Source organism: Camelus ferus, chromosome 31 (assembly GCF_009834535.1).
Source record: "Camelus ferus isolate YT-003-E chromosome 31, BCGSAC_Cfer_1.0, whole genome shotgun sequence".
NCBI lineage: Eukaryota > Metazoa > Chordata > Mammalia > Artiodactyla > Camelidae > Camelus > Camelus ferus.
In genome coordinates, this window is record NC_045726.1 from 6,635,037 (window position 1) to 6,647,971 (window position 12,935).

General features: G+C 53.1%; 1 protein-coding gene across 8 annotated transcripts in view; it reads right to left on the minus strand.

The window, feature by feature from the left end:
• Positions 1–12,282, minus strand: part of LOC106730902 — a 73,846-nt gene extending 61,564 nt beyond the window's left edge. For 4 of the 8 annotated variants that reach the window (XR_004316412.1, XR_004316410.1, XR_004316411.1 and 1 more), the window contains exons 1-2: positions 10,633–12,282; positions 10,446–10,553 (exon numbers count right to left, since the gene is read on the minus strand). Coding sequence is in view for 1 of the 8 variants with exons in the window: in XM_032470958.1 (XP_032326849.1) it covers positions 1,019–1,916; positions 10,446–10,553; positions 10,644–10,771 (1,134 nt within the window). In the remaining 7 variants the exon portion in view is untranslated. Of the gene's footprint in view, positions 1–540; positions 1,917–6,574; positions 7,095–7,391; positions 7,500–10,445; positions 10,554–10,632 lie in introns of those variants that run through there. The other 4 variants (XR_004316416.1, XM_032470958.1, XR_004316413.1 and 1 more) reach the window with 4 other exon arrangements.
• Between the last annotated feature and the right edge of the window lie 653 nt (positions 12,283–12,935).

Below are 12,935 nucleotides of genomic sequence, written 5' to 3' on the forward strand. Positions count from 1 at the left end.
CACACCTGGACCCTCCACCCTGCGGCCACCTCCAGCACCACCTTCCGAGGGGCCAGAGATAGACCCTCTGAGAGGAGAGAAGGAAGCCGACCCGCCGCACGCCAAGAGAACCATCGTGTTCCCATCACCGGGAGAAGGCCGGCGAAGGCGGCGGTCGCGGCAGGACTGCCTCGGTGCATGGAAGTATTTAGCAGGTTCAGTGCTATTACTGCCTAACAGGGTGTGAAAAGTAGTATGAATGTGAAATACTGTGGGAAAATGGAGAGTTTCCAAAGCAGGCGGCAAGGCCCCTCCGCGGCCTGGCCTGCAAGGCCCTGAGTCTCCGCTGTCCCGTGAGTGGCGCCAGGAGGCGCTACTGTGGCCTGGGACCGCGGAGGGGACTGGCGGGGGAGGGACTAGGGACCGGAGAGGGGGTGGGGTGCTCTCCTGGCTGCCGAGGTTAACACCAGGCGGCTTAAGAACTTCACCACCTCTCTCCTAAATGTATAGAGAAAGACGCAGAGTTTAAAAAGAAAAAAAAGATAACCATCACGTGGTAGGTTAGGTTGAAAACAAGATTTTACTAATATTATGAGCCAACCTTTCGATCCACTGGGTAGAGACGACAGGAGGTATGCGGGTGCTTTCTGCAGGAGAGGGAAATGGGGGTGAAACGGCGAGGTTCTAGTTGATGCAAATTTCTGCAATCAATTCCAGATCAAAAACACACAAACCCGACAAGCATTCCCACACTGTGCCCTGCAGACAAGGACCCGGCCTCTCGATCTGACTATAAACCCCCCGACACGCAGAAGCCTTCGGATTCTCCCACCTCCTGGGCCTCCCTAATCCTGAAGTGTCAGACACAGGATCGACGACCGGCTTCAGGGGGAGCCAAGCCACAGGCCGCGGGCCCGCGCTGCGTTGGCTCCCAGGCCCCTTCTCCACGGACAAAGGCAGGGCCCTCCAGCAAGGCCTAGAGAAGGCCGGGGCCAGGGTCTCCCAGCACAGCGTAGAACTACCCTCCGCCCCAGACAGGTTACAGATCGTCGCCAGCTCTCTTCCGACGCGAACGCGCTCTGTAGCCACCAAGTGAGACGGGCAGCGGCTGGAGCAGCGCTCGCGACCCGGGAGGCGGGGGTGTGAAGGCCTCCCGTTGGATACGTGCCCTCGCCTCGTCGGGCGCTTCGTCAGGTTTGGAAACCTGTTCCACACGCTCACGTTTTCTGCTTTCGGAGCCTCGTGCTGGGCAGGACAGCCGGCCCCCCTCTGTAAACCCGGCTGCATCGGAACCGCGGGGCGACAGTGTGGTCGGTGGCAGATGGTACAGGTTTGGAAACAGACGCCGCAGCTTATTCTGAAGAACGAGTACTAAGCGTATTCCTGAGTGGGTGGCCGCGGTCACCCTGATTAGCTGATGCAAATAACAAGGTTTGGATCCTAAATCCGAGCCGCAGAACCTGGTGATTCCAGGGCAGCGGGTGCAAGCGGAGGGGAGGTCCGCGCGCGCGCGCAGGACAGCCCAGAGCGCGCTCCCGCGGCGGGAGGTGGGGCGACGCGGGCCCGGGCGCAGCGGCCGGAACCCGGCGCTCGCGAGCCCCCTGCCTCCGGTTTCCGTCCTCCAAGCCTGAGCCTCGCGGGTGGCGCCCGGCGCGCCTCCTACCGCGGCCGCGAGGAGCAGAGTGCGCGGCCGAGAGCGGCGAGTCGGGCCCCCTCGTGGGGGCGGGCGCGGGCGGCCGGCCGGGCTCGCGGCCCCTCCCCGGGCTCCGCCAGCCTCCGGGCGCCGTGGGCCTGCCTTCCCGGTGAGCTCACTTCCTCCCCGGCGTCCCCCGGAACCGCTCCCGGTAGGCGCGCGGGCCTGCCCCGCGCTCATGGGCCCTCCGCGGGCCGTCGTCCGCGGGCTGCGAGGCGTCCCGCCGGGAGGAGAGGGGAACCTCCTGCAAAGAGAGGGAACGGCTGCGCTCGCGGCCGGACTCCGAGCGCGGGCCGAGCGCCGGGAGCCCACCGCCCCGACTCGGCCCGGAGGCCTGTGTCTCTCCCCGTCCTGCTGCTCTTTTTCCTTCCTTTTCCCGCCACCCCGCCCCTGGTCCCCGCGTCTCTCCTTTAGTTTTAACTTATGTTTTAAAAATTCATATGTGAGCGCGTTTAAAACACAGTTTCAGATTTTGAAGTCGGCAACAGCGGAGGGAGAACTACAATTAGGCTCGAATTTAATCAGCTGGTAATTTTCCTCTCCTACCCTCTCAATTAAACAGAGATTCCAGAGGTGCTTCAGGGCCCACAAATGATTATTACTAGTATATTTCACATGTGCATCAAAATGCTGTCCCCGGGGTGTGATCCCGAGCCCGGGCTCCGTTGATTCGGATCTCAGACCTGAGAGCCCAGGCCAGAACCCGGCTCCCGCCCTGGGAGGATGGCCTGTGAGGGCTGTTCAGTTTCCTTGCTGATGTTGCATTTTGCCCGGTTCTGTTTCTAAGGAGTAAGGAAAGGCCAGCGATGGCTCCTGAGTCTCCTCTATCCGGACCAGACCGCCTTCAGCCTCAGAACCCACCGAGACCCGCGCCAAAATAATGAAAAAACTTTTTTTTAAGCGTGAATTTGTGCAAAACCAAGAGCCATTTCGATGGTTCCCCCACCCTACAGAGAGTGGCGCCCAAGCGGTGTCTTCAGCCCGGACAGTGGACCGTATCTGGCTGCCGGGCCGGTGGACTGTTTCCCAGTAGAGATTCAGAAGCCCCCTGTCGTGACCCCAGCATCTTTCTCCTCCCGCATTCTCTTCTCCCCCAGTGATCTACCAACCTCCCTCCCGCGATTCCCTGCAAATCGTCGCTAGTCCCCTGGCGGGGCCACCGCCTCTTAACGGACCAAGAAACGCAGCCGCCCCAGAACCCAGTCCCAAGCGCGCTCCCCTTGGGACCCCGCAGTCTGGTTGTCCCCAACCCGGCCTCCCCGCCGCCTGACATCTTCCAGGCTCTGAGCGAAGAGCGTGCCCGTGTTGTCACCAGGTCCACCAGGGCTTTTGATGAGAGCTGCTTCGCTTTTGGAAACACCATTCCTTCTTGCCAAGAGAGAAGAATCTGCTCTCCCCGCCTGGCTGAAACATGCACACGACAAAGTACCTGCGGTGTGAAAACAGCAGCCTCCAATAGCTGTCTTGGAGTCCAGTAAAGACTGTCAGGGAGTGTGAAGACAGGCCTCCAGGCACCCACCCCCAGATGATCAGTTCTCTGACTAGCTTTTCTCTTGCCTGGCCCTCAACATCATGTCTTTCTTCACAACTTTTCCTACCGCAGCCCCCTCATTCCTTATGCCTTCACCATCCTTAGACAAGAGACCCCTGGAAACAACTACCAAAGGAGAGGAGAGGAACCCATCACCTCCAGTTTCCCTCTTTAGTGGCCCGTGCTGGTCAGGTGCCCTGAGCATCTGTAAGCCTGCATCTTCTCATCTGTAAAGAAGGAGTTAGAACTCTGAAGACCCATTGCCACTCTTAAATTCTATACTGTTAAGATGAAGTTTTTTTCTCTGTATTTCTGAATGATTTAAGATACACACACACACACACACACACACACACACACATATATTCCAGTAACATTCTGTGCCAAGATGCAGATGAGGAGGACATTTTAAACTTCTGCTGGTGCTCTTTGGCTGGCTTCTCCCAGACCAGCCTTCCTCTCTAGGCACGAAAAGAGAGCCTCAGGGTGGAGAACATGAGGGGTAGGTCTCTTGAACACAGCTACCATCCAAGACCACTTATGGTCACATGATTCATTAGGACCCTTAATCCTCATCTGACCCTGCTGATTCAAGCACCGCCAGTGAAACCCCATAAAACCAACGCAGAGGCTGGCCAACATATGCACACATTAATTAGAGTTATGTGAGCCTTTGGCTCCCACTCTGATGAACAGCTCCAGGGCTGCAGGGAGCAGAGGGCTGGGGGTCCTTTTCACCTATTAATGCCCTTTGGTCCTATCAGGGCATCAGTTGAACTCAGTGGGTGATCTGAAGGCCTACCCCTTTTGGAAGGTGCTTAAGCACAGTAACTGAGGCTAAAACCTGGCGTGGGTCCCTAAGAGGCACAGGTAAGAATCTGGAGGAGGAAAAGATGGTCGTCAGTGAGCTTTAGTTGTTTTTATTGCATCTTACATGACTAAGAGAGGGGCAGGGAGGATCCCAAAGTGAAAGGACAGAAATTTTTGGCATTAATAGAAGGTATGGATACTTAGCAACTCTGTCCCCGAATACACACACACGGGCGCGCACACACACAGTAATTGCTATAGTCCATCAAGAAGGTGAAGATAACTCCAGCCCCACAGGCGTGGTGGATGAGGGGAGGGGTGGTTAGGAGGAGCATGGGCTTGAGTCAATTTTAGCAACTGCATTTCTGGCTGGGTACCAGGAAGTCACAGAACACCCTAGATAGCAGAACTGGCCCCATCCCTGGCAGGGGGCCCTGTGCTTGGCACTTTTCCTACAAGGCATGTCTTCTCCATCCACATCTGACTCCTAGATAGAGAAGGTCACTGTCAGGCAGCAAGACCCGCTAGCCTCTCTGAAGGCTGCAGGGATGTAACTGAAAGTGTCACCTGCTCTGTGCGGGGAGAGATCAGCTCTGGCTTTATTTTTGTCTCATGGAATTGTAAAGGAAAAACGCGCAAGGCCTATCAAGCCCACGTGGGCTAACTTACTACACTGCAGAATTTATTTCAGTTGTTTTAAAATTCATGCACATTTTTCAACCTGCCTCCCCTTCCACTTATAACCCATACAAACTATCTACAGGCTAGAACCTGGCAAAACCTCTGAGAGTAGAAGGAAGTTAATTTGTGATTTATCTGATGCATAGCAATTTAGTCCTTTTAAATTTCAGTATGGGGGGGGAGGGGCACACACCAAAAAACCGAAACAAAACAAAATCCAAAACAACAAAAACAAAAACTGAGGAGTCACATTTTCACAGTTCTAAATTTGACAACCTCACTCTTTCTGCTTGCTTTTCTTCCTTCCCTTCTTCCACCTTTCCTTCCTCTTTGAATCCAGCCACAGAGAAAAGGCAATCCAGTTTGGAGCCTTAGGGATCATTTGTTCCTCATGTGCCCTGTCTTCTCTTTCCCAGACATTAAAAAAAATTACAGTCAGGAGGCATCTCACACCGGGACCAGATTGTGTTTGGCATGAGTTCTTCAAAGCTTCCAGGGATCTGCCCCCATCCCCCAATCCCTCCTGATCAGCAGAACAGATACAAATGGAGTAACTTGTGCCCTTTTAGATCCCTAGAGATTATGTTCCTGTTTGCTTTTCTGTGCACTAGGAAGCTCTGGAGAACATGCAAGAAATGAATGATAATGGGAAAACAATTGGGCAGATATAGAAAGACATGCACATTTTGTATATTTTTGAACCATGACAATGTACTGCCTATTCATTAGAAAAAAACTTTTTGATGGGGGTACTGGGGATTGAACCCAGGAGCTCATGCATGTTAAGCACGTGCTCTACCACTAAGCTATACCCAACCCCAATAGGAGTTAATCTGATCAGGATATATACGAGATACTTGATGCAAAATATATTTAGACATAGTACCACATCTGGAGGAGGAGGGTCTAAAGGTCATCTACTGAGAACATGGGGTTGAAAAATATGTAATGGGGGAAGGGTATAAAAAACATGTAATAAACTTTCTGGTTTTGCTCAATGGGTAATAAGTTGGAAATCTGATGACAAAATAATATTTTATGCAGAAGCGTTAAACTCTAGGTGAGGCAAAATGTACACTACTCTTCTCAAATACCTTCCTGTTCCCAGATGGGAATATTTGCCAGCAGAAAGTCATTCACTCTTCCAGGTAAGTCAGGTCACTGGAAGCACTGCCTTGCAGGCCTGGCCGAACCCTCAGTCCTCGGTGGAAAGGCTAAGCTAGAACACAACTGAAAAAGGATTGACATTTTCTAATAGATGCTTGAAAATGGACAATTTCTTGTAGGAGGAGGACGAAACCCTACAAATGGCTGCCTTTCCATGCACTCCCCCTCTTACCCCTCAGGGTGGCTGAACACTTGGCCCTTGGACATCTGCCCCTTTCCCTAGGCTTTAACCAGCTTCCAAGTTTTTGTTAAGTGAATTCTACTTAGGAAGCCTAAATTAAAAAAAAAAAAAGAGAGAGAGAGTAGAAATTTCCTTGGTGATGTTAATTCAGAAACTCACAGATGGGTGAGTTGAATAATCATACCCACTCCACCCCCAGATCATTAAATGGCCCCTGGATGTCCAAAAGACCTTAAGTTACAACTGCTGCATGCTTTAAACAACACACAAATAAACAACTCCACCCCAGCCTGGGAGGCAGCCTGTCACTCACACTAGTTTACAGTGTCTGCAGCTTTCCCATGGCGTAGTCCCTGCTACCAAACAACTCAAATCATTCCCAGGGGAAAAGGCCAATCGCAAAATGAAAGGGACTTTTAAAAACTTTTATTAAAGATATGATATATAGAACACCACATGGGGACTTATCTCTGCTGTACCCACTGGTGTTAATAAACAATCCTCCCCAAAACGCAAAATCAGGTCCTCTGTTCACATGAAAACAGATGGTTAACTATGTGATTTCTAAAGAGAGACTCGGTTATATTGGAAACTGGGAGAAGGTTCAGAAGAGGGACCAGGAGAAAGACCAGCGCAGCATTTGTGAGACCCCCAAAGGCGGCACTGGGGGGAAACGGTCAGGCAGGAAGGAAGGGGAGGGAGTTGAAAGAACCCCTCGTTTCCTCAGCTGTTTGCAGCAGTTAGAACATATGGTGCCAGGGTTTTCCAAAGATGACAAAGGATAGAAAGTGCAATTCTTTTTTCCCCAAGGCACGCATTCCCCTCAATGAAGATACTACCTTCAGACTGGAGACCTTTCCTCCTTCCACAAGGAATGAGCAACGGCCACTTAGAACCAATTCTCATCATTTTGTAAAAATAACAGAGTGATTATGGAAGCAACAGAAGGCGTCAAGGTGTTTGGGCTAAAAATCTTCAAGATCAGTTCTGGTGGAGAGTGGGAATATCCAAACGAGTTCTTCATATTTCACATTTTATAGGCAGTCTTTTCCCTAAAGGATATATTTTCATTAGGTCATAAATGCACCAACAGATGAGAGAGGTGAAGAGAGAGTTTGTGTGTGTGTGTGTGTGTGCGCGCGCGCGGACGCGGGTAAGTGGGTCGTGATGGGAGGTGGGGTCCCAGCGCCAGGTATGTGGCGCCCACCCCCGCGGGCAGAGGTCAGGGACCTTGAGCGGAGGCCGCCCTCAGTGAGGCTTCCTTTCTTCTGCTTCGCTTTCTTAGTTCTTACGTTTCTGGTGGGTTCCACTTAAGCCCCTAACTACCCAAAGTCTAAGCTTTTACTTACCTAAAGGCCACGGGGGCGGGGTGGGTGGGTGGTGACGTGCTTTTTCAGGAGAGTTTGTTGAAATGTTAACTTGGAGAAGTTTACTTGCTGGGGCCTCAGTGCCAGAGCCTAGGAGGGAGGGGAAATGGGTTTTCTGGCGACTTTCGCTTCCCGCTGGACCCGGATCGGAGAGGTTTACCTCCCCCAGCACCCAAGCCCTGCTCCAGGCACGAGAGGACTCTGCAGACGGGAATCACCCGCCGCCAGCCACGCTGGCTGCTTTCAGCCCATTTCTCAAATTGAATCCGAGTTGTGCAACCAGCATTTATTCGCCGCCTACATCGAATCCCGGAGAACGTTTGAATCCGCAGCACTGATTTCACACTTAGACGTCGGTAGCAGTTCTAAAATTATTGTAAAATACCGCCCGGATGATATATTGTCTGTCTAGTCCAGATTAGCCAAGCCACGCGCGCATACTCTGTGTTTCAGTCACATCCCGAAACGCGGAGAAAGTTTCAACAGGGATCTACACTCAGCAGAGGAAAAGTGGAGCAAAAATGATTTCCCTCTTTTTTGATTTCCTGTTTCTAAAGAAAGCGTTAGTATCTAGCGCGAGCTAGGAAATGTGAACTCAAAGGCGAGCAGGTCGCTGTCGTTTAAGCCGAATCACAGTTCGTAGTTCAAGGAAAACTGCCTTTAATTGACACCGTGTATATATGCTTCTGCTCCTCTCGGGCTGCCCAGGCAGGGACGCCCCCAGAGTATTTATTTCTAGGGCTGGAAACAAAACAACTAACCCAGTCGGCTGCGTAAGAGAGCGTTCCAAGATGGACTGCCAGAGAGAGGCTTTTTGACCCCTGTGGAAATTAGTCATATTGACAGACGCCGGGGGAAGGTAAATTACCCCGCGCGCTGACGTTACGCAGAAGCGCGCCCGGTTGCGAATTCGCCGCGGCGCCCGCGGGGCCAGAGGCTCTCGGTTGGTTTCTCCAGGTTCCGACGAAGCCCCGCTGTGCTTCTCTGGGCCAGGGATTTCAACGTGGAGGAGACGGAGAGGGCGGCAGAAAGGTGCCAGAGAGGAAAAGTACGAGAGAAAACCAAAAAAGTGGAGAGGAGGAGAAACGCTGTGCGCCCTGGCGCGGGCAAGCTGGAGACCCGGAGGAGAGGAGCGGAGTCCGCAGGGGAGGGAGGGAGGGAGGGAGGAAAGGGGGAGGCGGGGAGGGAGAGGGCCGCGGCTCCCGGCTCCCAGGTCCGCCACTTGGGAGGTCCCGGCCCCTGCACAGGCCCGGCCAAACGTCCCCCCGGGAGGCTCGCGGCTCGGGCGGGGTCGCAATTACACCTCGGCTCCAGGCGAGGACTTAAAAACCTAGTGGCGGGGGCTGCAGTCTGGAAGCAAGGCCCTGCGGTCATCACGGGGGGCCGGGCCCGTGCACAGGAACCTTTTACAAGGCAAGTGGGTACAAGAAAAAAAAAATCAAAATAAACCACTTTCATCCAGCGTGGGTCGTGAAAATAAAAGCTGCCTTCTAGCGGGGACGAGCGGGAGTTTTCAAATTCAGTGTGTGTTTTGCTGTTCTATAAAGGGTTTTGTGATTTTACCTGATAACCAGGGGGAATTCGGGGAAGGGGGAGGATAACTGCTAGATTTTTTTCCAGGAGAGGGCTGTAACAGGGGTTCACAGTTTTCTCCCAGATCGTGTTGGATCCTGGTATGCAAGCAACTGCGTACATCCATATAGATCATTATACAAGGGGTGGGGGGTGAATACTGTTTGAGCGGATTATTGCTGACATAAAATAAGATCTAGTGGTCCTACCTCTTTTCTTTCCAAGACTGAGTCTGCGAAGAATGGAAAGTGTCCAGAAGCGGGGCATCTGATTTTACCCGATTGGACCAGAAGGCTTGGCTACAAAAGGACCGGGTCCAGATTCAAAGACGAGGCGAAATTCGCCCAGACTGCCTGGCGGGTGCCAGCTAAGCCCGGGCCGGTTGCCTCGAGAAGGCGGCCCTTCCAGGGCAGGATGCGGCCGGGGGAGGCCACTAGATCTCTCCCCCTAAACCCCGCACCTTGGGCCTCGTGTATGCGGTATTTTTAGCTCCTCGTTCGGTTCCCTAGAGTCTCCTTTGTAAGCCAAACGGAGGCTCTCCAACCTTCCCTCACTCTGAGGGGTGTGGGAGTAGGTGGAGGCAGCTGCACGGGTATTTCGAAGGAAAAAAAAAAAGTCTTGCCTTTAAATTAAAACAGAACAAATCTCGCTCTCTCCAGGTTTCTGTCCTTCCTTCCTTCCTTATTCCTTCCTTCCTTCTCTCGATTTCGCCCCCCGGCCCAGGCCCGTGGGAACACGCCGAGTGTCACAGTTATGAGGACGATGGGGTAGGAATGGGTGGGGTCTAGAAATCTGAGCAGAATCAGGGTGCCACGCGCCCTCCTCTCCGCCTTTCACCCCCTCTCCCGGGACCCGGCCTCGGCACCCTCGGAAGGGGTCAGGAGTGGGGCGGGGGAGGGTGCGGAAACTCCTTTGCCTCCGAGGAGGTAGCGACGGGGCTTTATATTTCTTAAAAAGGGTTTAAAAATAAGACCAAATGTTTCTGCAATGGAGTGTCCCACCCGATATGTGTCCAGCAATGCAACACTTGGGATCCCCACTGGCAGCTCTCACAAGTGGGCGAATGTTTATGGCGCGGAAAGCCGGATCTCGCTGAGCCCCCTCTCACCCGGGAGATGCCTCAGTCCAGTTTCCGCCGCCCCCTTCTCCCCATCCCGGATCGAGCTGGGGCCCCGCCGCTCCAAGGCCGCCTTCAAGCCCGTCCCGATCCCAGCAGACGACCCCCGCCCCGTTCCCGGGTCCAGCGGCCCCTCGAAATTGCCCGGGGTGGCGGGACGGCTCCGTTGGGGCAGACAGGGAAGGGAAGCGGGCGCCAGGCCGGATGCTCTCCGCTTCGCCCTAAGGTTCACTCCTCCCGCCAACCCCCCACTTCTCCCCGCAGGGACTGTTCGCCCGTGTCGTCCACCCAGCTGCCCGGGGTGCTCCGAGTTGCCCCCACGTCCCAGACGCCGCGCCCCTACCCACCGGATTGCCTTCGGGCCCCGCGGTGCTGAGTCGACGGCGCGGCGCTGCGGGCGGGCGAACAGGAACCACCAGGCCCGCCAGGTCTGCGCTCTTAGCAGCCGGGTAGCCCTGCGGGTCGAAGATGCTCAGAGTTGGAGGAAGTGCAGAGAAAAAAGAAGAGGAAGGGGAAAAAAACACACACACTCACGCAAAACCAACTTGGGTTGGACTTTTTCAGTTTTACACGACGCGACCTGGAGTATCTGGAGAAGGTTTTTGAAGACGTTTAGGAGGGAGGGTAAGTTTTCTGCTGAGAAACTCAATCTGCCATACAGTAGCGGCCCCATCTGGGATCTGTCACTGCTGACAGCACCACAGGGCACAGCCCTGATCTTCTGCACAGCCTGCACTCCCCGAAATACCCTCCTTAATCAAAGGATGTCTGCGCGCCCGGGCTCAGCTGACCGCGCTGGGAGCAGAGCGGCCGGTGAATTCCACCCCCACCCCGCCCCCTCCCCTCGGACACAGCTCCGGCCCCTCTGGTCTTCCCAGCACATTAATTAAAAGCGGAAAAGAGACAGAGGCTGATGTCATTGCTCTCAGAAGATCATAAACGTAAAAGAGTCATCCTGTGAGAATCCCTGAAAATGACTTTAATGAATAATTTCAGAGACAGTTATAGCTTTGGGTGATTACTGAGCGAGAATATGAAAACCAGATTTGCAAAGCGAAGGCGATGGTCAGGCGGCTTGGCGGCCACTTTCTTCCAGTAAAACCCCACCAGGTTTCCTTCATCGCCAAGTTCTAGTTATAGACTTAGCTTGTGTTTTCCTCTTCAAGAAGAAAAGCAACACACACACACAGTTTTTGTTTCCTGCGTTTCTGTCTTACCCTAAAGACAAAATGTCAGCCCAAGGCAACAATAACCTATTTTAAATAGTGCACGGGCCCAGGAGCCACTGGCTTCCATCTCTCCAGAAGGAGGTATTTACTGCCATCTTAATTTAGAATGATACCTTTTTTGGCTTCTCCTCTAGGCAATGTACTTGATGAAGGTTGGAAACTCTCTCTGCCTGAGAAAGTGCACTGTTTGTTCTAAGTCCTTTCGGGGGAGGCGGGGCAAGCCAGCCGGCGGCAAGCGACCCCACACCTGACAGAAAACTCTGCAGGTCTCTCTGAGTCTTTAGACCTTGTTCACCAATGAATTGAAAGATGATTTGGTGCGACAACATGGAATGGCATTTTGAAACCCTCCATCTGGTCACAGGGAAACATCGGCTTAGGTCTGGTTGTTCAGGATTAGTTGTGCACTCAATGCACTATTGGACAAAACCGGGTTGTTAGTTGGGAAGGGGCTGGTAAGTACCCTGAGATCCTCTATATAAACGGATTAGCTGCCTGTAAGCCTGTCTCTTTTGCTTAGAAATAGACGCTGGGATTCTCTGGGCCTGTGGGCCTCGCTGACTCATTCCATTTAGTTCAAGTGAAGGTTCATTAATGCTAAGTTCAAGAAAGTACCGTATGAAACAGCGGTTTTGTTGTTAGTTTGTTCATTTGTGAGTGGTCTCAGTGACTCCAAAAACTGCCTGTTCTCCTGAGTGGACTCCACCAGTAAGGCAGATCCTGGTGAAGCCACTTACCAGCCCTGTGGGAAAGTACTCTGTGCAGCCATTACCTGCCCCTCCCCCACTAGACGCAAAGATAGGCCCCTCCCCCACTAGACGCAAAGATAGGCCCCTCCTCCTCCAGTTATGAAGGATTCAGTCTCTAAAAGCCTCATTCTCTATCCCTGCCCCCCCCACATTTCCTTCCCCTCTCTGCTGGGGATAGGGGTGGGTGGGAGGGTGCGCCATGCTCTCTTGGTGTGATGCTTTACTGACTTAGGAGGAAGTGATTCTGTTCCCTTTTAGACGACATGAAACTTTGGAGTTTGCTATATCGAGTTGCCTTAAAGAGCTGAGGAGGGGTGAACATTTGGGAAGTTTTCTCGACTGGATCTCTTGTTGATTTTATATACCCTTGCCTTCCCCCCTCCCCCCATGGATCTTCTCAACACTGCACTCAAATCATGGGCTAGGATTTCTCTCCCTTCTAGCTAAATTATCTGTAGCCTCCGAGGACACACCCAGCATGGCCTTTGCAGCCTGTGTTGAAATAAACAGCACCGTCTGGCTTTACTTCGAGTCCTTGCTGTTGCCCAGTTGCAAGGAGTGGGACTGGCCCATGATACGGCCGATTCTCTCCCAGCAAAGACTTTAAACAATCGCCCTCCCCCTTCCCCAAGAGAAGGCCACCCCCACGGGGACCGTGGAGTATTTCGCAAGGGCTGTTGGGAGTGCCAGGGGCAGGGACCCAAGGCAATGGGCGTGTGTGGCCTCTGGCAGTGATTCCTGAATTTCCTGGGGGAGTTCTGAAAACTGCACACTTCAGGTCTCATCCCCTGACTTGCTGAATCAGAACTTCTGGTGAAGGTTGGGGGTGAAATAGGGGCTGAATTGATAACTTTACCAG